The sequence below is a fragment of the Polypterus senegalus genome, chromosome 12, assembly GCF_016835505.1.
Source record: "Polypterus senegalus isolate Bchr_013 chromosome 12, ASM1683550v1, whole genome shotgun sequence".
NCBI lineage: Eukaryota > Metazoa > Chordata > Cladistia > Polypteriformes > Polypteridae > Polypterus > Polypterus senegalus.
In genome coordinates, this window is record NC_053165.1 from 85,228,953 (window position 1) to 85,254,880 (window position 25,928).

General features: G+C 42.9%; 1 protein-coding gene across 3 annotated transcripts in view; it reads left to right on the plus strand.

Moving 5' to 3' along the window:
* arnt2 (aryl-hydrocarbon receptor nuclear translocator 2) overlaps positions 1 to 25,928 on the plus strand; it is a 209,194-nt gene that overhangs the window by 150,756 nt on the left and 32,510 nt on the right. For all 3 annotated transcript variants that reach the window (XM_039772743.1, XM_039772744.1, XM_039772745.1), the window contains exons 13-17: positions 12,049 to 12,124; positions 12,207 to 12,330; positions 13,747 to 13,849; positions 16,655 to 16,795; positions 22,741 to 22,906. In XM_039772743.1, coding sequence (XP_039628677.1) covers positions 12,049 to 12,124; positions 12,207 to 12,330; positions 13,747 to 13,849; positions 16,655 to 16,795; positions 22,741 to 22,885 — 589 coding nt within the window. In that variant the 3' untranslated portion in view covers positions 22,886 to 22,906. The remainder of the gene's footprint in view (positions 1 to 12,048; positions 12,125 to 12,206; positions 12,331 to 13,746; positions 13,850 to 16,654; positions 16,796 to 22,740; positions 22,907 to 25,928) is intronic.

The following is a 25,928-nucleotide window of genomic DNA, read 5'->3' on the forward strand; positions in this document are numbered from 1 at the left end:
GGGTGCCGCCAGTCTGCAAAACCGAGCGGAGAACTTGTGTACGACAGGGTATGAGGTACCGTGGAAAAGTGCGTGGATTTACTCCAAGTGTAGGTTTTATACATCGCGATTTGAACGTGGAAAAGTTCTTACGCAACATTTCTGTGCGTACGCACCGTTTATACATGAGGCCCCTGGTCTTTTCTCTGTCTGTCTGATATAATATACTGGCCGGGTGTAAATGTATTTCCTCGTCATTCCGGCCCATTTGCTTGAGTCCCATTCGGGTAAGGGGAAATCCTCCATTCCAGTCGGGATGCCCGTTCTCCTCCTTACAAGTGTTTCGTGTCTGCCAAATAAACAGAAGTAAAGACAAAGTCCACATGCAAATAATTGTGAGCTCTTGTCATCCCTTAGAGCCTCTCTCATGCTTTCAAGTTCAAAGTTTATTGTCATGTGCACAGTGAAGAAACACGTTTCCCTGTACAATGAAATTCTTTCTTTGCTGTCCCCACCAAATGACAAAACCAACGTATAAAGATAAACATAAATAATAAGGAGCAGATAGATAATAAGTGACAGAGTCAGCATAAAGTATAAAAACAGAATAAAAGTATAAAGTGTAATGTGCAGGTAGGTGTGTGGTGGACAAGTCAAATACAGTTGTGTGAGGTCGATAGAGTGAGGTGGACCGCACTTATAAACTCCAGTCAGTTATTCAGGAGTCCAATGGCCTTGGGAAAGAAAGAGTTCTTTAGCCTGGAAGTCCTGCATTTCATACTCCAATACCTCCTGCCTGAGGGTAGAAGTGTGAACAGTTGGTATTGGGGGGTCCCTGAGGGTCGAGGCAGTTCTCTGGCGGACTCTGTAGTTGTAGATGCTCTGCAGAGAGGGCAGTGGGGTCCTGGTGATCTTCTCCGCAGTCTTTACCACTCTCTGCGGGCGTTTGCGGTCCATAGCAACAACAACATTTATTTATGTGGCACATTTTCATACAAATAGTGTAGCTCAAAGTGCTTTACATGATGAAGAAAAGAAAAATAAAAGACAAAGTAAGAATTAAAAGAAGTGAACACTAATTAACAAAGAATAAGAGTAAGGTCTGATGGCCAGGGAGGACAAAAAAAACTCCAGACGGCTGGAGAGAAAAACTAAAATCTGCAGGGGTTCAGAGGCCACAGGACCACCCAGCCCCCTCTGGGCATTCTACCTAACATCAATGACCTCAATCAGTCCTCATGGTCTTCAGGGTTCACATGGAAGGACTTGATGATGACGGTCACGTAGACATCTGGCCTTTAATCCATCAAGGTAGGGACATCACGGTGCTTTGATTAGGTGATGGTGGCGCAGGTCGCCACCACAGAAAAACAGAAAAAGAACAGAAGAGAGAGTAGGGGTCAGTACAGATTTTAGAGCCACCATGAATAGTTATGATAATTAATTGAATATACAGAGCATCAGGATTAAATTCAAATGAAGTTATGAGAAGGCCATGTTACAGTAATGAGTTTTTAGCAGTGTTTTAAAGAGCTCCACCGTACCAGCCTGGCGAATTCCTATTGGCAGGCTATTCCAGATTTGAGGTGCCTAACAGCAGAAGGCTGCCCGCCTCACCACTTCTTTTAAGTTTAGCTCTTGTAATTCTATATACCGTTTTTACTCGTGTACCACGTGCCTTCGTGTAAGACGCGCATGCTAATTTTTACAAAGAAAATTTGCGAAAACCCGTTTTGCTCCGCGTACGACGCACGTTGTGATTGTATAGGAAGTGGGTGAGGTTGGAGTAAGACACCGATGTGAATAACTGCAATGGAGAATAATTCTGTCTCGTTTAATTCATTCCGCACATGATCCAGTATATTGTATTGGAGTACTAACTGTAAGCAGTACCCCTACTGTAGAACGTTCAGTGTTTGTCACTCCATGCTGCGAAAAGTGGGAATGACAAATAGCCCTGTGAAACGAGAAAAGAAAGAACTGTATAGAGGCAATCGGTAAAGGACTATAACGGCAAGTGGAAAATTATTGTGCTTACCAGACTATTCCAGTTTGATCATCTTCTGATTCGCTGCTGGATTCGGATTTGCCACCGCTATTGACGTCGGCGCTTTCCCATAAGGTTCAGTACCCGAATCTTAGCTTTTCACACATCCTCGTGTATGACATGCACGTGATTTTCTAATGCTAGTTTTCAGGAAAAAATGCGTGCGTGGTACACGCGTAAATACGGTATTTAATTCTATATGGATTTATATATATAATTCTATAAGGAATTCTTGCATATCATTTACAAATTTAAGGCACTTGATTGTAATCAATTTGTAACAATATAATGGCCAAACTATTCCAACTACAGTGGCTGATTTAGCGTTGTCAGAAGACGTCGCAAATGGAAGAATTAGAAGAGACCGGCTTCTAAGTCGATTTCGATTTCCAGGAGCTCTCCTCTTGGCGCTGTGTGCTGAGCTGGCGCCGGCTTTACAAAAAGGCAGCCTCTGAGGAATTTTGTGCTCTACCCGTTCCTAATGCTGTGCAAGTTGGGTCCACTCTTGGGGTTTTAGCTTTTCAATGTGAATTGGCTGACCGATCGGGTATGTCTCAGTCATCACCGAGTCACGCCATGCCAGCAGTATAGGGTGGTATTATCCGCTTGTCTTCCAGATACAGAAGATTTCCTTACACGGGCACACATCGAAGTGCAATTCGCAGCAACGTCCGATTTTCCAAATGTGATCGGAGCGATTAACCGCACGCACATCGCTATAAAGGCGCCTTCAGAGAGAGAAGTTGCTTATGTAAATAGAAAGCATTTCCACTCTATTAATGTGAAAATTATCTGTGGTGCGAAAATGCGTCCCATTAATGTTATGGCGAGATATACAATTCTCGGTACTTAAATGTGGCACTTGGTGCCACGGCCCACCTGCCAAGTTGTTTTGCCTGCCTAAGGAAAAGTCATCCCTGGTGGAGGATCGCAGGAATCGTGGGAAATAGGGGTCCTTTCATCGGATTAGTGCTATTTCAGCTGTGGAATGGCCAAATGGGGTTAGCAGCTTGATGAATGAGCTCTCCAGGACTCTAAACAAATCCAAATCCTATTACGTGATAACATCTACTGTTACAATTCTACTCCATACTTCTAAAAGTTTTATTTTTATACTGTATTGAGGATTTGTTCTGTTCTGTGTATTGTATTTTATTGTATTGATCCCCTCTTCTTTTGACACCCACTGCACACCCAACCCACCTAGAAAGGGGTCTCTGTTTGAACTGCCTTTCCTAAGGTTTCTTTCATTTTTTTCCCTACAAGAGTTTTTTTTGGGAGTTTTTCCATTTCTTCTTAGAGAGTCAAAGCTGGGGGGCTGTCAAGAGGCAAGGCCTGTTGAGGCCCATTGTGGCACTTCTTGTGTGATTTTGGGTGATACCAAAAATAAATTGCATTGTATTGTATATACAAGTGTTTCGCCAACAACTGCAGCTGCTTTCTGCTCAAACAGTGCAAGCCCCAGAATTCCGACACCTCCTCCAGCGTTGCTGACAGACGGTGGGCTGCGAGTCGCCTTTTCACATCGACTTTGATATCTGACCAGTCTTTTTTAGTTTGGGAACTGTGCGACTTTGTGAACTTGAACTTTTGAGTGTCTCTCCAACAATTTCCTTTTGGTGCTTATACCACTGCTTAAGCCAACAAACAGTACGTTTTTTCATTGCCTCCACTTCACTGAGCAGGACCTCCATTTCACATTTTCTGAAATTCTTCTTTTTTTACTCACACACTTTTGCCATTGTCTTTTAGCAAAACACTGAATGGAAGCAGCTATTAATATTGATTTGCATATTCACATAGGCAAGATTCTGGGCAGAGCTCATGCATGGGCATTAAAATTCACATTAATTGGCATATATCCAAACAAAACACATTTTCCGTTTACAATATCTTCACGGATCTTTATCAACAACAGTTAGATAGATAGATAGATAGATAGATAGATAGATAGATAGATAGATAGATAGATAGATAGATAGATAGATAGATAAAGGCACTATATAACGATAAAGAGGGAAAGGCACTATATTAGATAGTGAAAGGCATTATATAATAGATAGGTAAACAGATATACGTAACAGGCACTATAACAGATAGCAGGATGGTTACAGTATGCAGTAGATGGCAGGTTCATTCTCTGTTGGCAAATGTTGTCACATCGGCTGCACGCCATTTTATATATTTAATAGATTCTGAAAGTGTCTGAGACATCACACCACCCATCCAGTTTCAGAATCAAATAGACAGATAAACGGTGTAGTAGGCAAGATTAACAAGAACAGCATTATATAGGATGGATAGATAGATAGATAGATAGATAGATAGATAGATAGATAGATAGTGTGGAGCCGACCCGGACACAGACAGGCGGACATGTTGTTCTTCACCACCACACGTGTTATTTACAATAAATGGTCACTAAGACCCAGTCCAAAAGTGCACAAACCCCAACACACAGTCCTGGCCACACAAATGCCTCTTCTCGGGCCGCCTTCACACCTCTCTCGTGCCTTGTCCTTCTTCCACCCAACTCCAGCCCTGAATGAAGGGAGACGGCCCCTTTTATTCTCTCCCGAATGAGCTCCAGGTAGTTCCTGGCATTCCCTCGTTGGCCACGTCCCAGCGTGGCGGAATTGCCGGCTGTTTTCCCGGAAGCTCTCCGGGTATCCTTCCAAATCTTCCCCCCAGCACTTCCTGGTGTAGCAGAAGTGCTGAGGCAACAGGTCCCCAAGGCATTGGGGCGCCTCTTGGCGGTGACCATGGGCCCCTGCAGGGTGGGGCTTCCACGCCCTCAACCCGTGGCCCCCAAAGCAACCAGGAAGGCGGCCCCCACGTGATCCAAGGTGGGCGCAGACCCACATCCGGTCCCTCACGGTGTCCCGGCTGGGTCGTTGCCCCTGGCATCCCTAACAATAGATAGATAGATAGATAGATAGATAGATAGATAGATAGATAGATAGATAGATAGATAGATAGATAGATAGATAGATAGATAGATAGATAGATAGATAGATAGATAGTGTAGTAGGCAAGATTAAAAATGTTCATAGATTAACAAGAACAGCATTATATAGGATAGATAGATAGATAGATAGATAGATAGATAGATAGATAGATAGATAGATAGATAGATAGATAGATAGATAGATAGATGGTGTAGTAGGCAAGATTAAAAATGTTCATAGATTAACAAGAACAGCATTATATAGGATAGATAGATAGATAGATAGATAGATAGATAGATAGATAGATAGATAGATAGATAGATAGATAGCTACTTTATTGCTGTCTTGCCTCCCTCAACAGCTCCCACGTAGTGTTGTCCACTCTCCTCCAGAGTCTGACTGCTGGACTCGGGGATACTTCAGCATTGCACCCTGAAAGCACTTCAGGCTCAGATTGAAGCCCTTCAAAGAGGCTTTAATGATCACCTGCAGTGGCTGTGAAGCCGAACTCCAAATCCCATGGTGCCCTGCAGGAATTATGCTGCCGGGAAGTTGCCATCTAGTGTCTCAGGGGATGCAGTGTCTAAAAGTAGCTGCCTTCCCCCATCCTTCCATTCTTGGGGCATCCCGGCCGGATTCAGCTGCCAGGCCGTGCCTTACAGCAGGTGCTCTTTTTCAAAACTTTCTTCCAAACCAAAGCAATTAACGGGATTTCTTATTAAACACGAATGTCACCAAGTAGGCAATTTACAGTTACATTTGAGAGCTCATGTTGGCATAACAGTGGATCAGCGAAAGCTCATAACTTGACTTAGTGGGAGTTTAGATTTAATCTCAAACGGATAATTCATTGCTTTCAGGTGCAGCGTCTAATCCTGATGGCCTTTAAATCCCCCGGCTGACATTTCTGTTATTTACCTCATTCCTCTGTGGAAATGAGCACTCTCACCTCCACTTGCACTTAAAGCTACTTCTGCGGCGTGGTGACGCGTGACACTAAATCCGTGATAGCGTGCGTGTTTGGGGGGCTTTGTTGTAAGGAGATCGACACGAGAGGGTTAGGAGTCTGATTACTTCATCTTATCAGACACCTTTGTTTGAAACAGCTGCCATCGGTGGTCGGATTACACGAATGGCTCCTGCTGGCAAGATGAAGCCGGTGGGATTCCCAGGCTGCCCCTTCCTGCTGCAGCCCTTCCAGCAGACCCAAGCTGGTTTATGCTTTTTTGCACCAGACGTACATTTTTTTTGTGTAGAATGAATTGTAAAGTAAGTAAAAGTACCCATTGAAGACCCCAGGGGGTGTTTGATTTCCTTTTTTTTATGTTGGTCTTGAAGTTGGGGCACGAGAGGCGTTCTTGCTGTGGTGATGAAGGACCCTCTTTTTTACAGGCTTTGGTTTTGACTTGCTGCCCACTCGGTGGTTTGTTTGTCAGTCTTAAAATGCAAGTCCTTTTGTGAGATCTTGTTAGATAGTTAGGTAGATAGATAGATAGATAGATAGATAGATAGATAGATAGATAGATAGATAGATAGATAGATAGATAGATAGATAGATAGATAGATAGATACTTTATTAATCCCATGGGGAAATTCCCATACTCCCGCAGCATGATACTGATAAGAAACAATATTAAATTAAAGAGTGATAACAATGCAGGTATAACAGACATCCATCCATCCATCCTTTATCCAACCCGCTATATCCCAACTACAGGGTAACGGGGGTCCGCTGAAGCCAGTCCCAGCCAACACAGGGCGCAAGGCAGGAAACAAAACCCAGGCAGGGCGCCAGCCCACTGCAGATAACAGACAATAACTTTGTATAATGTTAACGATTACCCCACCCGAGTGGAAATGAAGAGTCGCATAGTGTGGGGTCTCCTCAGTCTGTCAGTGGAGCAGGACGGTGACAGCAGTCTGTCACTGAAGCTGCTCCTCTGTCTGGAGATGATCCTGTTCAGTGGATGCAGTGGATTCTCCATGACTGACAGGAGTCTGCTCAGCGCCCGTCGCTCAGCACCCATCGCTCTGCCACGGATGTTAAACTGTCCAGCTCTGTGCCTACAATAGAGCCTGCCTTCTTAACACGTTTGTCCAGGCGTGAGGCGTCTTTCATCTTTATGCTGCCTCCCCAGCACACCACCGCGTAGAAGAGGGCGCTCGCCACAGCCGTCTGATAGAACATCTGCAGCATCTTATTGCAGATGTTGAAGGACTCCAGCCTTCTAGTGAAGTATTGTCGGCTCTGTCCTCTCTTGCACAAAGCATTAGTATTGGCAGTCCAGTCCAACTTATCATCCAGCTGCACTCCCAGGTATTTATAGGTCTGCACCCTCTGCACAGTCACCTCTGATGATCACGGGGTCCATGAGGGGCCTGAGCCTCCTAAAATCCACCACCAGCTCCTTGGTCTTGCTGGTGTTCAGTTGTAGGTGGTTTGAGTCTCACCATTTAACAGAGTCCTTGATTAAGTTCCTATACTCCTCCTTCTGCCCACTCCCGATGCAGCCCACCATAGCAGTGTCGTCAGCGAACTTCTGCACGTGGAAGGACTCCGAGTCGTATTGGAAGTCTGATGTATGTTGGCTGAACAGGACCAGAGAAAGTCCAGTCCCCTGCGGCGCTCCTGTGCTGCTGACCACAATGTCAGACCTGCAGTTCCCGAGACGCACATACTGAGGTCTGTCTGTGAGATAGTCCATCCATTACCCTGAGGTGACCTTGCACGACTGTGATAAGAGGTCCGTGGGCAATCACCAAACCCTCCCCCCGCGGTTCAGGTCTTTTAATAAATTATCGCAACCCGTGAGCAACGGGTGCAGGAGTGGGCAGGATGGCGCTGCTCCGGGGTTGATTGCGGTGATTGGCTGATGGCGTCCTCATGTGCAAAAGCGAGCAGATCAGTCAGGTGCCTCAGTCACTCACACCCCAAAGTGGGCACAGGGTCACCACTGCACCCGATCAGACCGTATGTAGGGGGCAAAGGGAATGGAGTACAGAAATCGAAAGGAATGGAAGTTACAGGGAACGTGAAAGTCAAAGTGAGCTTTATTGTCATCTCAACCTCTCAGCCATATACAAGTGTACAGATAGACGAAATTGCAGAGCTCAGGGTCCATAGTGTAACAACATGAAGTGCAAATAAAAAATTAAGATTAAATTAAAAATAGAATTGAAATTTAAAATGAAAACACAAACAAGACAAGACATTGTGCAAAGACAAGATTGATGCAATGTGTGGTGTTATTCAATCTAGATACAGATAAAGGACACAGATGGCAGGATCGGGAGATGCCAGGGTACAAGGGAATGGTGGCGGGTGGTCTCAGAGATTGGGGCCAGGGGCTGAAGAAGGGGCTCTCCTAATTGAGTGACGTTGGGGAGAAGGAGCGGCCCGTTAGGCAGTGTCTGACAGAGAAGGTGAAGGACTGGCAGGGGAGGCGTGTGCAGCCTCTCATGGATGCCAAGCCAGTGTGGCAGATGGCCGGGACCCATGTCCAATCGGGACACCCCTTTGACACTGGATCTGGGGGAAGCAGCCATGGGATGCACACTATGGCCCCCGGAACACTTGGTGGCAGCCCCCCTGGGTTGCATCGGGGGCCAATATTTTGGAAAACCAGAGCTCATTCCTGTTGATCTCCGTGGCCACCGCCAGGAAGAGCTGCACGGCCTAACAAGCCCGTCTGGGCGGGAACGCAGCCACACCCGGAGGTGCAGCCGGAAGGAGGTCAACAGCACCGGAAGCACATCTGGGTGGGCTATAAGAGGAGCCGACAGTCACCACTCCGGGCGCCAGAGTCAGGAGAAGGAGGACGACGAAGCTGCCTTGGAGGGGTTGTGGTTGTGTTGTGCCTGTGGGAAACGAGGAAGACGTGCCCCACAGGTGAAGAAAAGAAATCCTTTTTTTCGTTTTTTTACGTGCCTCTGATGTCAGTCTGTGTCGGGTCGACGCCTATATAGCGCCTTCACCACGCCAGGCATTAAGAGTTGACTGCACTTGTCAAAGGACGTCTCATCCGCTACAGAGTCCGGTGCGGGGTAAGCAGACGAGACATCGGTTTTCGATGGATGCACCGGGGCTCGTGCGTATTTAAAGGACTGTGATTGTTAACTTTGTTTTAATGGCATATTTATTGATCTGACCTTTAACCTCCACGGTCACTCCATTTTATGATTTCTTTATTTCTTGAACGTTTGAATCACTACACTTTTTGAATACCGTGTTGTTTGTTGGATTGTAATCAAAGCGCTCATTTGCCTGGCTCCTCTCGGAGGCTTTCGGGGAAGAGAAAAGGGAGAGTGGAGCCGACCTGGACCGTCACAACAACCCGCCACCTTAAATCAGGACAGATTGTTTTCCGGTCATATGGAGAGGGGACAAGATGCCCTCCAAATGCCAGCTGTGCCCCCTTCAGCTACTCCTCTTCCCAAGCCACATGTCAGGGTAGTCCATCAGGTCTTTCTTATGACCTAAACTTGACGGTCGTGTCTTCACTACAGGACCCCACATGACTTCGCCTTGCATGACCAACACGGTGTTCTTCCACACTCAACAGTAAAGTTCACTAAGTTCCTAATTTATTTGTAAACCTGTTAAAAACTCTGCCATGACCGCCATTATTATTTTTTTTTTTTTTTGATGAAGCCCTGAGGGCTTACTTGTGGCTTCACCTCATTACTGTGACAGGAGGCTCCCTTTGGAGGTCGGCTCAGGGACATTGAAACCGACTGCAGTGAGGAAGAGAAAGTCAGCTGGACACAGAGGGGCACAAGAGTCGTTATGGGTATGGGGTAGTGATTGACGGACCCTCGGCCTGACGAATGCTCAGTTTCAAGGAGCCCACTAGGTACCCCCAGAGTGAAGACCACAAGTGACTTGTTAATGAGAGAGCCAGGAGGAGGCAGGAAGGAATGAGACAACGGGCCTCGGCGATCAGATTCACATTGGTGTATTTGTACTCCTCTAAGACCTGCCTGTGAACAAATACAACGGATTCACTGAAATTGTATCTTAAGCGAAATTTGATGGCGGCCATCTGTGCATGATAATGAAACCCAAATGCTTCAAAACAAGAAGCTGGTCCAGGTGCTAAAATTACACCCCATAAATGCTACATGGAGGAGAGGTGACTTGTGCCAAGTAGCAGCAACAGCTAAGTAATGAGAAACAGACAAATGATGAATAAAATCACAGGCAGGAATTGCCGTGCTGAGGAATACTGCAGGAGAGGGACCACCATGTTGGACCAAAAAAGTAGAGCTCTGTGACGTGACCGGCCTCATACCCAAGACTGCGAGCTTAAGTTCATGGGTATGGCAACGAATGAAGGGAGGAGTGGAGTTTGGCTGCGGTCCCCTACTGTAACCTTATGTGGGATTAAGCAGATTCTGAAACTGGATGGGTGGTGTGATGTCTCAGACACTTTCAGAATCTATTAAATATATAAAATGGCGCGCAGCCGATGTGACAACATTTGCCAACAGAGAATGAACCTGCCATCTACTGCATACTGCAACCATCCTGCTAGCTGTTACAGTGCCAGTTACTTACTGTATGTCTGTCTATTATATAATGCCGTTCACTATCTAATATAGTGCCTTTCACTCTTTATCATTATATAGTGCCTATATCTATATATCCATCCATTATATAGTATCTTTATCTATCTATCTATCTATCTATCTATCTATCTATGTTTGGACACTTGGAGAAATTGTTTGCATCAGCCTTCAAGGCTTTGCTGCAGATAAACTGTTAAACCATTACTTGTTTCATGAAATAGGCCATTTTATTTAATTCTGAAAATAACATTATTTTTTAGTAGTGGTTTCTTAAACATTTTTATTTAACCTCTGTCAGTTTACTCTTTATATTTGTAGAATTTTAGGTAATTCGAATGACTTAAACTGCTTAAATTTCAATAAAAACTGTAAAAATTGGGTTGTTCTAAAACTTTGACCAGTACTGTATGTAATATAGTGCCTTTCAATATCTATCTATCTATCTATCTATCTATCTATCTATCTATCTATCTATCTATCTATTATATAGTGCCTTTCACTATCTAATATAGTGCCTTTGACTATCATCATATAGTGCCTCTATCTATCTATCTATCTATCTATCTATCTATCTATCTATCTATCTATCTATCTATCTATCTATCTATCTATCTATCTATCTATCTATCTATCTATCTATGTGCTGTTATTAATATAAATGATGGATTTAACAACAATGACTGTTAGCCATATTGGGCCTCAATTCCCATTAATGTGCAGCACCAATTTATGCCTAATAGAAGTTTAAGAACTGGCTGCTCCACAGCATACACACCAGGCTGCTGACGTCTGTCACCTTCTGTTTTGTTCGTTACGCTCAGATTTCCAGACTCGCTTGATCCATTTCCTTGTCTCTGAGCAGCAGAGCCCATCTCAGCAGGGCCAGACAGAAGAGGCTTACCCTGTACAGGGACACACTGGAGTCCATTTAGAATCAGAAGGAGAACGTCTGACTTTTCAGTCCCATTCCCAGTAAGGAACTGTACAGGTGTATTGGCGTTGGTATACTGGAGCCCCGGTAGCATTTCATAAATCAATAATTCTGCTGCAGTCCTCAGTGTTGGTGTGCCATGGAGATGATGTGCAGCATTGTTTTGTTTTAATTCTCTCCTTTGCTACTTTCTCCATGTGGTCCCCATAACCGTGTCTGCCCTTTTAGTTAGCTCGTTGATTTGGTCAGCCTCTCCTGAAGTGATTTCTTGGAGGGACCTTCTCGCAAAACAGTCCACTTAAAGTTCATACATAGATAACTGGGTGTTGCTAATCTCATTTGGCTTAAGTCACATCAGGTTGTTTACCACAGAGACGGCCATTAGTGCCCTGTTGAGTACAGAAGAAGAGGTTAGTGGGTAATCTGTTCAGCTTCTTCAAACAGAATGAATTAGGCTGAGTGACACTGTCACCAGGAGTCAGCCTCTAACGGCAGTGTGATAAGCCTTCATTACTGTCCCAGTGCTCTTTGTCTTCCTTTTCCTGCACATAATTGTGTATCTCTCACATTTTCAGGCAGTTGCAGCAACAGCAGCAAGCAGAGCTTGAAGTCCATCAGAGAGATGGCCTGCCGTCATATGAGCTGTCCCAGGTAGGTAAAGCCACAAAGGCTTACAGGGCCGTGGGCTTTTCTCACCTTACTTACTTTAATTTGATTTTTTTGTGTTTTTTAGGTGCCTGTGCCAAATGTTCCTACTGGTGTTCATGAAACAGGGAAGACCATTGACAAAACAGAAGCCATGTTCTCCCAAGAAAGAGACCCGAGGTTTGCAGATATGTATGCCGGAATAGCAGCTAGTAAGTTAACATGATTGTGCTTGTCTGACAACTCTAAATTGATTCATTGGGGCTAACTGGAGTTGTGTGTTGGTGTGTCTGGCAGTGGACTGGCAGCCCATCCAGGGTTAATTCCTATTTTGTGGCCAATTCTGCCAGAAAAAGATGTGGCTCATGTTTAAACAAAATGGGTTTAGGAAAGGGAAGGATGGATTTGCTATGAATAAACTTGTGTAGTCTGCGGGATGAAATTACATCAGAATCAGAAGTAGAGTCTCTTTATTTTCTGAAATACATTTATGTCTAGCTCATTGATCATCTCACAAGACGGTGGAACATGGAGCTGCAATGGAAAGATTAGTAGAAGAATTTAAATTAGAAATAACCAGGTTAAGATATGGCAGAGGTAGTGAAACAGAAAATCTGGGAAAGGAGCAGCAGAAATGAGAAATGCCTAGAACAATGTAATCAACACAGATAGATAGATAGATAGATAGATAGATAGATAGATAGATAGATAGATAGATAGATAGATAGATAGATAGATAGATAGATAGATAGATAGATAGATAGATAGATAGATAGATAGATAGATGTTATAGTAGGTGAGATTAAAATTTAGACAGATTAACAAGAAACTAGTAGATAAGACAGACAGATAGCGTAGTAGGCAAGATTAAAAATGTAGACATATTAACAAGAAAGGCATTATAGAGAATGGATAGATAGATAGATAGATAGATAGATAGATAGATAGATGGTGTAGTAGGCAAGATTAACAATCTTGATAAATTGACAATTATAATATATATAAATAGAAAATATTCAGTATAGATAGATGACGTAGTAGGCAAGATTATTATACAATTATAATATAGATAGATAGAAATATTTAGTATATTAGGCAAGATAGATAGAAAATAATTAGGTATAGTAAGCAAAATAGATAGATAGATAGATAGATAGATAGATAGATAGATAGATAGATAGATAGATAGATAGATAGATAGATAGATGGTGTAGTAGGCAAGATTAAAAATTCAGATAAATTGACAAGAAAGCCATTTTATTATTCACTCCCTGTGTCCACGACGCATTCTTTAACGACAGTGCAGTCTTCTAGCGGCCTGTCTGCCTGTTCCTTTTCAGCTGACCTTGTCCTCAACTCGACTAACATTAGGACTGTGCTCTGTGTGTGCTTGAACTACCCATAATCCCTTGCGAACGTGTCATATTTGCGTCAGCTTCTATCTGTTGCAGTTACCGTGTCATTTTGAAATTGCGTTTACTTTTTTGATTTTCTCTCGTGCATGAAGTGTGACGGACGTTGACAGATGTGAGTTAAGTGAGTGAAATCAGATGCCCTCCTTGTACTTTTGTCTGCCCGTTTTCTTTCTCATTTAAAAATCTTAGTTTAAGCTCATATTCTTCTATCAGCAGGTGACAAGAAAATGATGGCCTCATCGTCAAATGCAGGAAGCCAGCAACTTTATTCTCAAGGCAGCCCGTTTCAGCCTGGACATTCAGGAAAAAGTTTCAGGTATTTTATATTTTTCAGAGCGGTTTTCTACAATTGCTCTTGCTAGTGAAATTGATATTTGCATAATCTGATTTGTTTGAGCTTTGCTTGTTTCTGTAATCTTATCACTGGCATAATTAACTATGTGAAGTTTTTCCAAGGTGCCAACTGATAAAGTTTGTGCTGCAAATAAAAAACAGAAGAAGGTTGGGGTGCCAGCCGGTAACCCCATTTGAATGCAGGGTTTACTAAAGGCCCCAAAAAAATAGAAATGGCAAACAAGGGTGCTAAACAAAAACAGACTGATGAGGTGGGCCAGAGAGCTCTTGTCGTCTTGATCGCTGGGTCCATACTGAACGCCCGCTTTTGGTGGGCTTATTTGTTAAATAACCCAGAAATGGGCAGAGCTTCAGGCTGGTGACAGAAGTGGGTCAGTAGTCCTCCGGTGAGAAAGGAGGAGCGATTAGCAACAGCACCCCCTTTCTACTTTGAGAGGTGCTGCAACCTTGTACATATCTGCATAAGCAACAAACATTGGTAATAAATCTGAAATATAAAACACAGGCAGCTGTGGGGTTAAACCAGTCCTGTAGATATAGACAAGCAGCTCAAACCCCCAAACCTCCAAATGTTTCTTTTCACCTAAATTTCAGTGAATTTTCATCTCGCAGTTTCCATTGTTTTTTTATGAACAAAGCAAACTGTGACACAGATGAATGCATAGCAGTCGTGACTAAGTGTCAGTAATAATACTGCACATTACAGACTTTGCCACCATCATTTTGTGCTTCAGTGGGCACATCTCCCCAAAAGTAACCAGCAGCACATGCAACCTGTGCAGCAAGCGCAGGGACAGGTAAGGAGCTCAGTCAGCAGCTGGCACTTCAACTGAGTGGTACAAACTGCTGCTTGTCATCCCAGGGATTGTCAGTACCTGTCATCATGCCAACTGGGCCACCCCGTAACTGCCAAAGTTCAAAAAACAGAACAAAAATGAGCGCATGGTGGCACAACAAAAAACAGGCAAAATACATGCCCACGTTGCCATCTTACTGGACATCCTAGACTTATATGGTCCCAGACAGAGGAGGCAGGGCTTCTTACGGGTGTAGCGGGCAAGGATTAGATGCCTTCATTGGGCTTCATTTCAGAACTGCTTAGGAAAAAAAGAAACGATACTCTTATTGATGGTACTGTCTTCTGTCCCAACATGGTATTGCATACCTTTATTTGAGGCTGGAAGGGGATCCATAGACAGCCCTGCATGACAATAGATAGATAGATAGATAGATAGATAGATAGATAGATAGATAGATAGATAGATAGATAGATAGATAGATAGATAGATAGATAGATAGATAGATAGATAGATAGATAATATTAAAACTGTACATAGATTAACAAGAATTTCATATATATTTCATTTATGTTAGGTAGAATGCCCAGAGGGGACTGGGCAGTCTCATGGTCTGGAATCCCTACAGATTTTATTTTTTTCTCCAGCCGTCTGGAGTTTTTTGTTTTTTCTGTCCCCCCTGGCCATTGAACCTTACTCTTATTCGATGTTAATGTTGATTTATTTTGTTTTATAATTGTGTCTTTCATTTTTCTATTCTTTAATATGTAAAGCACTTTGAGCTATTGTTTGTATGAAAATGCGCTATATAAATAAATGTTGTTGTTGTTGATATACAATAAATAGTTAGATGGTATAGTAGGCAAGATTAGGAATTTAGACTACAACTGCCAGTGTGCCCTGTGGGAATCTATGGTGCCACAGCTGCCCAGGAGGGTCGCCCTCTAGTGTGCCAGGACAGCAAAGGCTGTCTTCCCAGGTCCTTCCATCACAGGGGTGTAAGATAGATAGATAGATAGATAGATAGATAGATAGATAGATAGATAGATAGATAGATAGATAGATAGATAGATAGATTTTAGTATAGTAGGCAGGATACGATAGATAGATAGATAGATAGATAGATAGATAGATAGATAGATAGATTTTAGTATAGTAGGCAGGATACGATAGATAGATAGATAGATAGATAGATAGATAGATAGATAGATAGATAGATAGATAGATAGATAGATAGATAGATAGATTTATTATTTTATTATAGATAATAGAACAAGAATGAGCACCTGGTGGCACGACACTGGCCCAGGTTCAAACAAAACATATTTTCCTTTTACAACACCTTCACAGATCCTTTTCAACAGCAGTTGTTCTCGTGTCTCCTTCAACAGCTCCCATGTAGTGTTGTCTGCTCTCCTCCTGAGTCTGACTGCACATGCAGGAAACTCGGCTCCTTTTATGCTGGACCCGGAGGTACTTCAGCATTGCACACAGATAGCACTTCAGGGTCAAAGAGGGGTTAACGATCACCTGCAGCTCCCCCTGGTGGCACCCAAGATCCCTGACAGGGCTGTTCCGTTGGGACTACAATTCCCAGCCTGTCCTGCAGGTATCCATAGAGGAATGCAACCAGTGGAGAAAACATACAAACTCCTGGGAGTCGCCATCTTCTGTCTTTCCAAGCTGGCCTCCTGTCCTGCCAAAGACCTGGCATCTCTCCTGTTTGGGACACTAGTCTGTCCCCCATAGCACTGACAACAAACAGACAGCTAGACAGACATACAGTAGGCAGAGTTACATTTAAGAATGACAGATGTCAGTTTTTGAGTTTTTCATAAATTTGCAAGCCTTTCTGAAAACAGGTTTTCACTTTGTCATTTTGGGTTATTTTGAGTTTCTGCCTTTTGGATTTTTCACTATGGTGGTCCTTCATATATTTTTTTTTTTCTTCTTGCTTTCAAAACCTGAAGTTCCTCAGTTATCCACGTGCCAGGTGTCAATGACATTCAACCGTCATCCTCTGCAGGAGGCCAGAATTTGGCGCAGATCTCCAGGCAGCTGAACCCGGGTCAGGTGCCCTGGACTGGAAGCCGCCCGCCTTTTCGGGACAGGTAAGTCATTCTTGATTCTTAATGACAGATCAATAAATGGGTACATTTTCTTAACCTGAAGGTTCATTTTGTGTTTAAATGAGTTGCTTATTTTTAATAATATTCTAGGGTTGCCATTTTGTGCTCTGTGGTTTATATGGTCACCATCATTTTGGTTTACTGGGCCACAATCATATTGTTTACAGTCACTGCTCCCGTCCCGGATATGCATTTTTGTGTCTTTATCGGGGGTCTGTAAAATCGGTCCTGGTGGGCCGTAGTGGCTGCAAGTTTTTGATGAATTGGAATCCACGTCTTATTTGACTTTATGGCTTGTTAGTGTTTTCATTCAGCCATGGCAGATTCTTCTTATGTTGTAGATGATTTCCTTCCCAAGGGTGTCATCCAAATGATTCACAGCCTTGAGGTGGGCGAGGGGTTTGTCAGTCCCTCAGTTTTTGACCTTCGGCTTCCTTCCAAGTATTCCACTAAGTCCACGATGGAAATGGAAACAAGCGAGATGGAGCACGGCTGCTTGCTTTGTCATTTGTGCCTTATTGCTCAAAAGGAGACATTACAGCAAGTGACTGCAGCCATTTAACAGTAAAGTAATCTATTCAAGGTGGGGGATCCGAACAAGCGAGACCACAAAAGTAAAGCATACAAATGTTGCCACAATCGATTCCTCATCGTGAAAGTCAGTTGGAACAAAAACCTGCAGGTTCTGCAGCCCACCGGGGCTGACTTTGCAAAACTGTTCTAACCCCAGGCACTTGGCACCGTGCCAACCCTAGGTCACATGACCACGCCCATGTCACAGGACTGACGCACTTTGATGACCACGTGTAGGCATTTCTGGCCGCCATTTTTAAAAATTCAAATTTCAAAAAAGATTAAGTAATACATTTCGAAAACGCCAGGCAGGTGCAGGCTTAAAAAAAAAACACGTGTGTGGAATTTTGAAAACTTACGGGTATGCAAATTAGATGAAGGCGGGCACTATATAGGTTAGAATCAGGAAGCACTTTGTCATTCATGTCTTTGACGTTGACGAGTGAACATGTGATTGCTGACAGCGCGATTGTACTTCTTTATACCAATTGAAAAAGTTAGTATATTTATTTAATAAATAAATAAATAATGGGAATTTCTAATTTTTTTATTTTTTTATTTTTAAATATCTCATAGATTTGATGTTAACTTTCCAAATATGCCTACACCACCATTAGCTGGATGTTTTAGTCATAATGAATTATTTTGGAATGGCTTATGCTTATCGAGACTGCTTTGCGGAATGTGATGTAGACGTTTTAGCTATAATGGCGTGTGGCGTATGCATCGTGTTTACAAATATCTTCGATGTCCTCCTTGGAAGACATGGATTTGTCAAAAAAAATGACAGAATTAATAAAAGGAGAATGTCCTTAAACTACCGATGACAAAATTGTTTTTCCAAATTTTGATCCAAAAGCTAGAGCTTGGTGACCAGTACATTTTAATTTACTAAGTAAAGAAGTAGAACCTTATATAATTTGTCTGTTAAATGGACGTGCAGTCGCTACAGCTGGAGTTACCAGTACTGAAACAGCACAAATCAGGTACAGTGGAACCTCGGGTCACGACCGTAATTCTTTCCAAAACTCTGGTCGCAATCTGATTTGGTCGTGACCCGAAGTAATTTCCCTATAGGATTGTATGTAAATACAATTAATCCGTTCCAAACCGTATAAACTGTATGTAAATCTATTTTCTTTAAAGTTTTTTAAGCACAAAAATAGTTAATTATAGCATAGAATGCACAGTGTAATAGTAAACTAAACGTAAAAACATTGAATAACACGGAGACAAACACCCAGGCTACCTGCTCAGCAACTCGGTCGCTCTCAGCTGCTCTCTCTCTCTCTCTCTTTCTCTCTCTCTCTCTCTCTCTCTCTCTCTGATGCGCTCGCTCCCTCTCTCTCTCTCTCTCTCTCTCTCTCCCTCTCACTCTCTCTCTCTCTAACTCTCTTTCTCTCTCTCCCTCTCTCTCTTTCTCTCGCTCTCTCTCTCTCTTTTTTTAATTTTCGCGAATACGCCTTTTCATTGAGAAGAAACACTACTTTTCCCTGATGGCAACACGAGTTAAATGATCTACAAGTCTCCAACTTAAAGCCGAACAATATGTACATACTTCTGTCGTATCATCTATGTCAATATATTCAATCTCTTTTCGCTGTTCCGTTATTTCACCAAGTAATAATTTCTGTTTGTTTGCGCTAATGTGATCTTTACTATCAGTTTTTTGAGACTTTTTAATTTTAGTACTTTTCATTATCTCTAACCTACTCTGCATGTTTATTGTGCCAGCGTTTTTGAACCTCTTTACGACGTTCTACTTCGTCTTCTACTCTTTGTCTTTTATTTCCAGCCCTGGGCATGGTTAAATCTCTTGGCACAAAGTCTCGTCTTGCAGGACTTGAAATTATCTCTCTGAAAAACTCACGTCTCGTCCCAAGATAAAAAGTCACGTCTCGCCCCAGGATAAAACATCTCATGTCATCCCAGGATAAAACGTCACGTCTCATCCCAGGATAAAAAGTCTCATCTCGTCCCAGGATAAAAAGTATTGTTTTGTCCCAGGATAAAAATTCTTGTCTTGTCCCATGATAAAAAGTCTTGTCTCGTCCCAGGCGTCTCCTCCCAGGATAAAAAGTCTTGTCTCCTCCCAGGATTTTTTAATATAATTGAGAGATTTACTTTTATGCCTATTGTATGTTCAATGTAAAGCATTTTGGCTACAGCATTGCTGATGTTGTTTCAAATGTTCTCTATAAATAAACTGACATTGACATTGAATAGCGTTTGTCACTGAGTGCAGGTACAGAGCGCTGTGAACAATTCTCAGTTAAAATACAAGTGAAGATTATACCAATTACTAAATACAGAAGTGGCACACATAGAAATGCAGATTTCTTAAAACCCACACAGAACAAGGTAGAAACTAATTCAACGTTGTGGAGTCCAGCACTATTTTTTCTGGCCGGGTGCATGAACGACAGACTGCCCGATCAAAATCTGGGGTGCCAGTCGGGTCATCCCGGCATAAATTGCTCAGACTTTTCTGGCAAAACAGACAGTCACTTTAAGGGGAGCTCCGTCTAGTGCTTCATCCATCCAGCAAATGACGCCTCCTTCTGGCCCTTTTATGGAAGGGGCAGAGTCAGGTGCCCTCAGTGGGTGGATTCTCGGTGCTGCAGAGAGAAAAGGAGAAGACAGTGTTAGTGATAAGCGCCCCCTCTCGGCCTGGCGGGTTATTACATACCTCGACAGAGCCCGATAGGAGATCCTCTGATGTGCATGCGTGACAGTGTGAATTAATTAATTGATCAACTAAGGCCAGTTGATAACGCTAGAGATTAAAAATGTAAAAGAGAAAGTCAAAAATAAAGTCCTGGGGCCTCATGTATAAACGGTGCGTACGCACAGAAACGTTGCGTAAGAACTTTTCCACGTTCAAATCGCGATGTATAAAACCTACACTTGGCGTAAATCCACGCACTTTTCCACGGTACCTCATACCCTGTCGTACACAAGTTCTCCGCTCGGTTTTGCAGACTGGCGGCACCCAGCGTCAAAGCAGTGCTACTGTTCCTGTGTGGTTACACCTTATTTTCCTGTCGCGGCTTTATAAATACACTGAAACTAACCGCATATTGTTTATTAGTGTAACGCATCTGATTGTAATTAACTCGTAACAATATAATGGTTCAGGGAACAGCCATAGTATTCCAAATACCATAACTGCTTTAGCGTTGTTACTCTCACTTCTCCTTCTTCTTCTTCTTCTTCTTCTTCTTTCAGCTCCTCTTGTTAGGAGTTGCCACAGCGGATCATCTTTTTCAATATTTCTCTCACTGCACCACTCAGAGTATTTATATCACTGTATCTGAGTGTGAATCACAGCAGCAGCTGATCGGAAAGAGAATTATCGGTATACAGCTTCAAGGACACGCTGTCTCAGCCACTGCAAAATGTTTTAAAGCCTTTCCTGTACGGACCTCGCGGTTCAGAAACAGAAACGATATCATTTATAAGGTGAAATTCAGCAAAATATGTTTATTAAATTATACAGATAAAACTTTAACTTCATTTAAATAATCTATATTCTTCACTGGGAGTGTCATGAAGGATAGAATAATTAAACATGTACTACGAAGATATTTCAATGTTCTTTAAACGTTTTCAAGAATTGGCGCTAATCTTACAGATGGCTTAACGCCTATTACAGAGCTGATTGTATGGTGATCGGTTACTTGGGGAAAGAAAAGCACTGACTGCGGCTACGCAATATATATTGAATATAAAACAGAAAGAGAAAATAACAACACAGCTAAAAACACAGCGACAAATTTCGGCAAAAGTTAAATGCTTGTGTCATGAGCACGAGGCGGCTATGCAGCCATCCACTGTGCATAAGCTACCTTACTGACGGGCGGGCGAAGGAGCCACCGATTCTTCCTCTGCCCAGTGCCACCACAAGCCTAGAGCCCCCTGAGTACTGCTGCAATAAATTATTTCATCAAGTGAAACACATGTTTAATAACGTGCTTTAACTCCTATCATCATGAAAATGACATCACGTATACATCTCAGTATTTTAGTTATTCAGAGAGCTGTAATATCACGAATGTAATGGATTCTGTGTCCAGTTGGAGGAAGAGAGCCGGTTTAAAAGCAAGTAGTGATTCACACACATAGAGCACATAGAAGAAGATCAAATACAAAACAAAGCATTTAACGTGCTACTTTAATTACGATGTGATTTGAGAAACTGGTTAATTAAACGATTTTAAGATGAAGTTTATGATGTTCTACTTTAATGACAAAATAAACTACGTGATTAAAGTGGAAATGTCGAGATTGAAGTTGACATTTCGTGCTTTTTCCCCACTGTGTGCCTTTTTTCTCTGTACCCTAATAAGCTTTCATATGACACTCAGACAGTGGGCTTACAACTCTTCTTTTCACGGCAACTTTGATATGTGACTTCTTTTTTATTTCCGGCACTGTGCGATTTGTGAATGTGAGCTTTCAAGTTTCTCCAACACGCTATGTCACTCGATCAACTTCCTTTTGTTGATTATACCACGGTTTATTTGAACAAATAGTATGTTTTTCCTTTACCTCCACTTGGTATTCGCTGAAATTCTTATATTTCCCCCCGTGCTTTTCCCATTGTCTTTTCACAGAAGGCTGTGCTCAAGGGCGATTTATATTGATTTGCATATTCAAATAGGCGTAATTCTGGGAGGATTTGGGGCGTTACATAATGCACGTGCACGAGCGTTAGTTTTCACGCTGATCGGGATTTATGTAGCGGAAGAACGTGGAAGTTGGAGTACGCACAAATTCCTGCATCTGGATTTTTCTGTGCGTAAACACATTTCGGCTTTTGTGCTTACGCCATGTTATAGTGCGAGTTCTACGCACGGCGTTATACATGAGGCCCCTGGAGTCCTCGGCCCACTGGCCGCCTACTCGCTCCTGGGTTCCCTGTAGTAGACTGTGCTGGCTGTCTGATCTGTTGAGAGAATCTTTCCATCCGATGATTCCAGCGCTCCTTTATCTGAGATAAACAAGAGCACAGTCTGGCAGTAGAGCAGTGGCACCAAATGCCATATCCAGATGCCAACAAGAGAAACAGAATCGAGGAGAGTTAAAGGAAGGTGGCCAACATCTCTTGGCATTAAAGTATTTATATGAAGATACCACTAAAAAGTGTAAAAAAGAGCACATGGTAAATACAGACGTGTGAAACGAGGCTTCAAGGAGAGGTATTCCTTATTTTCTACCTCCAAAGCTCTTTAGTGACTTTTGCGGTTTCCTACGTTCCAAATCATCAGTATCCGTTTCATGAAACTGCGTGCGTCTTTCGCTTGATTAAGAATGGTTCTTGTTCACGCACGTCTTCCTTTCTTTCATTCCAGCAAATCCCTTCTCAGTCAGGGAAAGCACAGACATCGCCGTTTGGCATCGGATCAAGTCACAGCTACCCTGCGGACCCATCTTCTTACAGCCCCCTCTCCAGTCCTGCCACCTCCTCGCCCAGTGGGAACGCCTACTCCAGTTTAACCAATCGGAACACAGCTTTTGGTAAGTCAGACTCGATGATGTGTTGTTACTCTGGCCAATGCGTCACTTTCTTTTATTTTAATTGTTTACATTTATATAGCGCTTTTCATAGTGAGTGGGGAGCCATCGCAACTACCACTAATGTGTGGAATCCACCTGGATGATGTGACAGCATCCATTTTTGTGCCAAAACGTTCACCACGCATTAGCTGTTCGGAGGTGAAGTGGTGAGATGTAAAGACAGGAGATGATTAGGGGGCCAGAATGACTAGGTCATGGTGGGCAACCCTAACCGTAAACCTGCAATATTTGGTAGTAATGTGGACTCACACCACGTACCATCTCAGTTTGCAGATTTCTACTGTGGTGACTGGTGGTGGTCAGCCACAAACCTGCAATATCTGGATTACAGCGGCAATACACTTGTCATAGACATCAGAATTTGCTCAGTGGAGGGTCGGTGTGTTTTGGCGGAGAGGCTCAGTAAGGTACGGTCTGAGTAGACACCTCGCAGTGTTCAGAACCAGTATCTGCATGGCCAAGACTGAGAGTCTTTGTTAGCTCAGGCTGATAAGTAACTGCTTCTGAGGGCCGGTACAATCCAGATATTGCAGGTTTGTGGGCGACCAGCAGCAGTTATCATTGTGCAAATCTACAAAATGAGAAGGATTGTGGTGTGAGTCCATAGCAATACAATTGGCGTAGTCGGCAGGATTTGTTCTGTGGAGAGATAGAATTTGGTAGCGGAGCCACGCAGTAAGGTGGTGGGCTGAGTAAACAGCTCCGTTGACATCACCAGGACAGGAGAGAAGCGGTAGCTGCTCAACTAAAGCTTACCACGGTGCAAAACTGCAAACGTAGATGTCCTGTGGTGTGAGCAGTGCCCTTTTTTACCTTTTATTCAAGGAAAAATAATAAATTGAGCTGCTTAAGGATTACTTGGGCCCACAATGGTTAGTGCTTCCCACTCACAGCCTGAGGACATTGAGAATGAACATAATAAGAAGTTTAACAGACTTGTGGAGACCATTCGGTCCATTGAGATCAACTGCCTGCTGGACTCAAGCTAGCAGCTAAGTCATCATCCCAATATCTCATGCAGAGAGTTGAGTTTCTCAAGTTTACACCTTCGCACCTTATCTTTGTAATTTTACTCCATGTTCTCGAGCTTCCCCGGCCATTCTGAAGACTTGTTTGTTAGGAGACCCGCCACCTCAAAGCTGGCCTGGTATTACTGAGTGTTGGCATGTTTGTGTGTGTTTGAGTGTGCCCTTCATCCCAAGCTGACTTGGCGCCTACAACTAAAGGATTAGGGTGTTCAGTGCACCACAATCCAGAGGTCTGAGTAAGTGGGTCAGGAAATGAAGGGATTGAGTTACTAATCTGTTTGTATTAAAGTTTCGTTTGTACGAGCGCAACCAAATCCAATTACATGAAAGTGACGCTGTTAGAGCAATAAAGTGAAGGATTTTGGGGAAATGAGCAAGTTCTTAAGAGTTCACTATTTGTGAACGTCTTAAGTGCTCTTGTGGACTGTAAGTCTGTACAAACAAGGACCCGCCAGTGACAACGAGGCAATAAAAAGCCATGTGAGCGTAACTTGACGGATCCGGCCTCAGACAACTCAGAGACATTAATGGAGTTTTATTTGATGCTTTCCAGCTGCTCCCAGTTTTATCCCAGTTTTATTTTATTTTATTTTTTTTTTTTTTGTGTATGCTGGTCTTTCCTATTGAACTAACCCTGTTTTAATAATTCTGGCCACTGCTTATTTAAAGGTTTTCTTGCTTGGTATTACCAGTCTGTAAATGCTGTCGTTTATCCATCTATCCATTTTCGTGTTCTGGGCTGCATACCTGGATGGGGCGTCTCGATAGTTAAATATCGTTTAGTGCAGAATTCACGTTCTAATAGGTAAAGGATAACTTTGGTATTATTTGGACATATTTGGTATGCTTTAAGGCTTTTGCTTCATTTGTACTGTGGTGCCCAATAGACAGCCGTTGTAATCCAGTGGGGGCGGAGTGCTTTGTATTATCCATCCATCTCTTATCCAACCTGCTATATCCTAACTACAGGGTCACGGGGGTCTGCTGGAGCCAATCCCAGCCAACACAGGGCGCAAGGCAGGAACAAACCCCCAGGCAGGGCGCCAGCCCACTGCAGGGCACACACACACACACACAGGGACAATTTAGGATCGCCAATGCACCTAACCTGCATGTCTTTGGACTGTAGGAGGAAACCCACACAGACACGGGGATCGAGAACATGCAAAGTCCACGTAGGGAGGACCCGGGAAGCGAGCCCGAGTCTTCTGACTGTGAGGCAGCAGCGCTACCACGCCACCGTGCCACCCGCTTTGTATTATTATTATTTTTAATTTTTAACTAAAAAAAAATGAGCTTCTGGGGCTAAAGCATGTATGCAAAGATTGTGAAAAATGTTAAAATTCAAAACTTTTAAGGGCCATTCTTCATTAATCCAATTCAGGGTCGTAACGAATCGGCTGCCTGCTCAGGCCGCAAATATTGGAATGCAGATAGGAACAACCGTTGGGCCAGAGCCGGATTCATGCACAATAGAGCAGTGCAACAATTATTATTATTATTATTATTACAAATTTCTGAATATACATTTGAAAAACGCAGTCATTAGTCTCTGTTTTCAACTCTCGTCCATGATACCCCAGCATTTGCAAATTCTGAAAACGAAGGCTTTCGAAAACGCTCTCCACAGCTGTATGCTTCTGAAAACGCCAGCTCAGAGTCTGAGTCTCGAAGGTTAAAAGGAGAGAGTTTTGTAGACACAGACTCTGATTTGTTCATATTTATTAGATAGATAGATAAGATAGACGTGGCCCTTCTCCAATTGGATCCTGCTCATTGCAATGTCTCATTCTGATTGGTCACTCTTCATATTGTATTATTATTCGTTTAAATTTTTAACTAACAAAGTTAAGGTTCCGGGGCAAATGAATGTATGCAAAGATTGTGAAAAATGTTAAAATTCAAACCTTTTGAGGCCATTCTTCATTAATCCA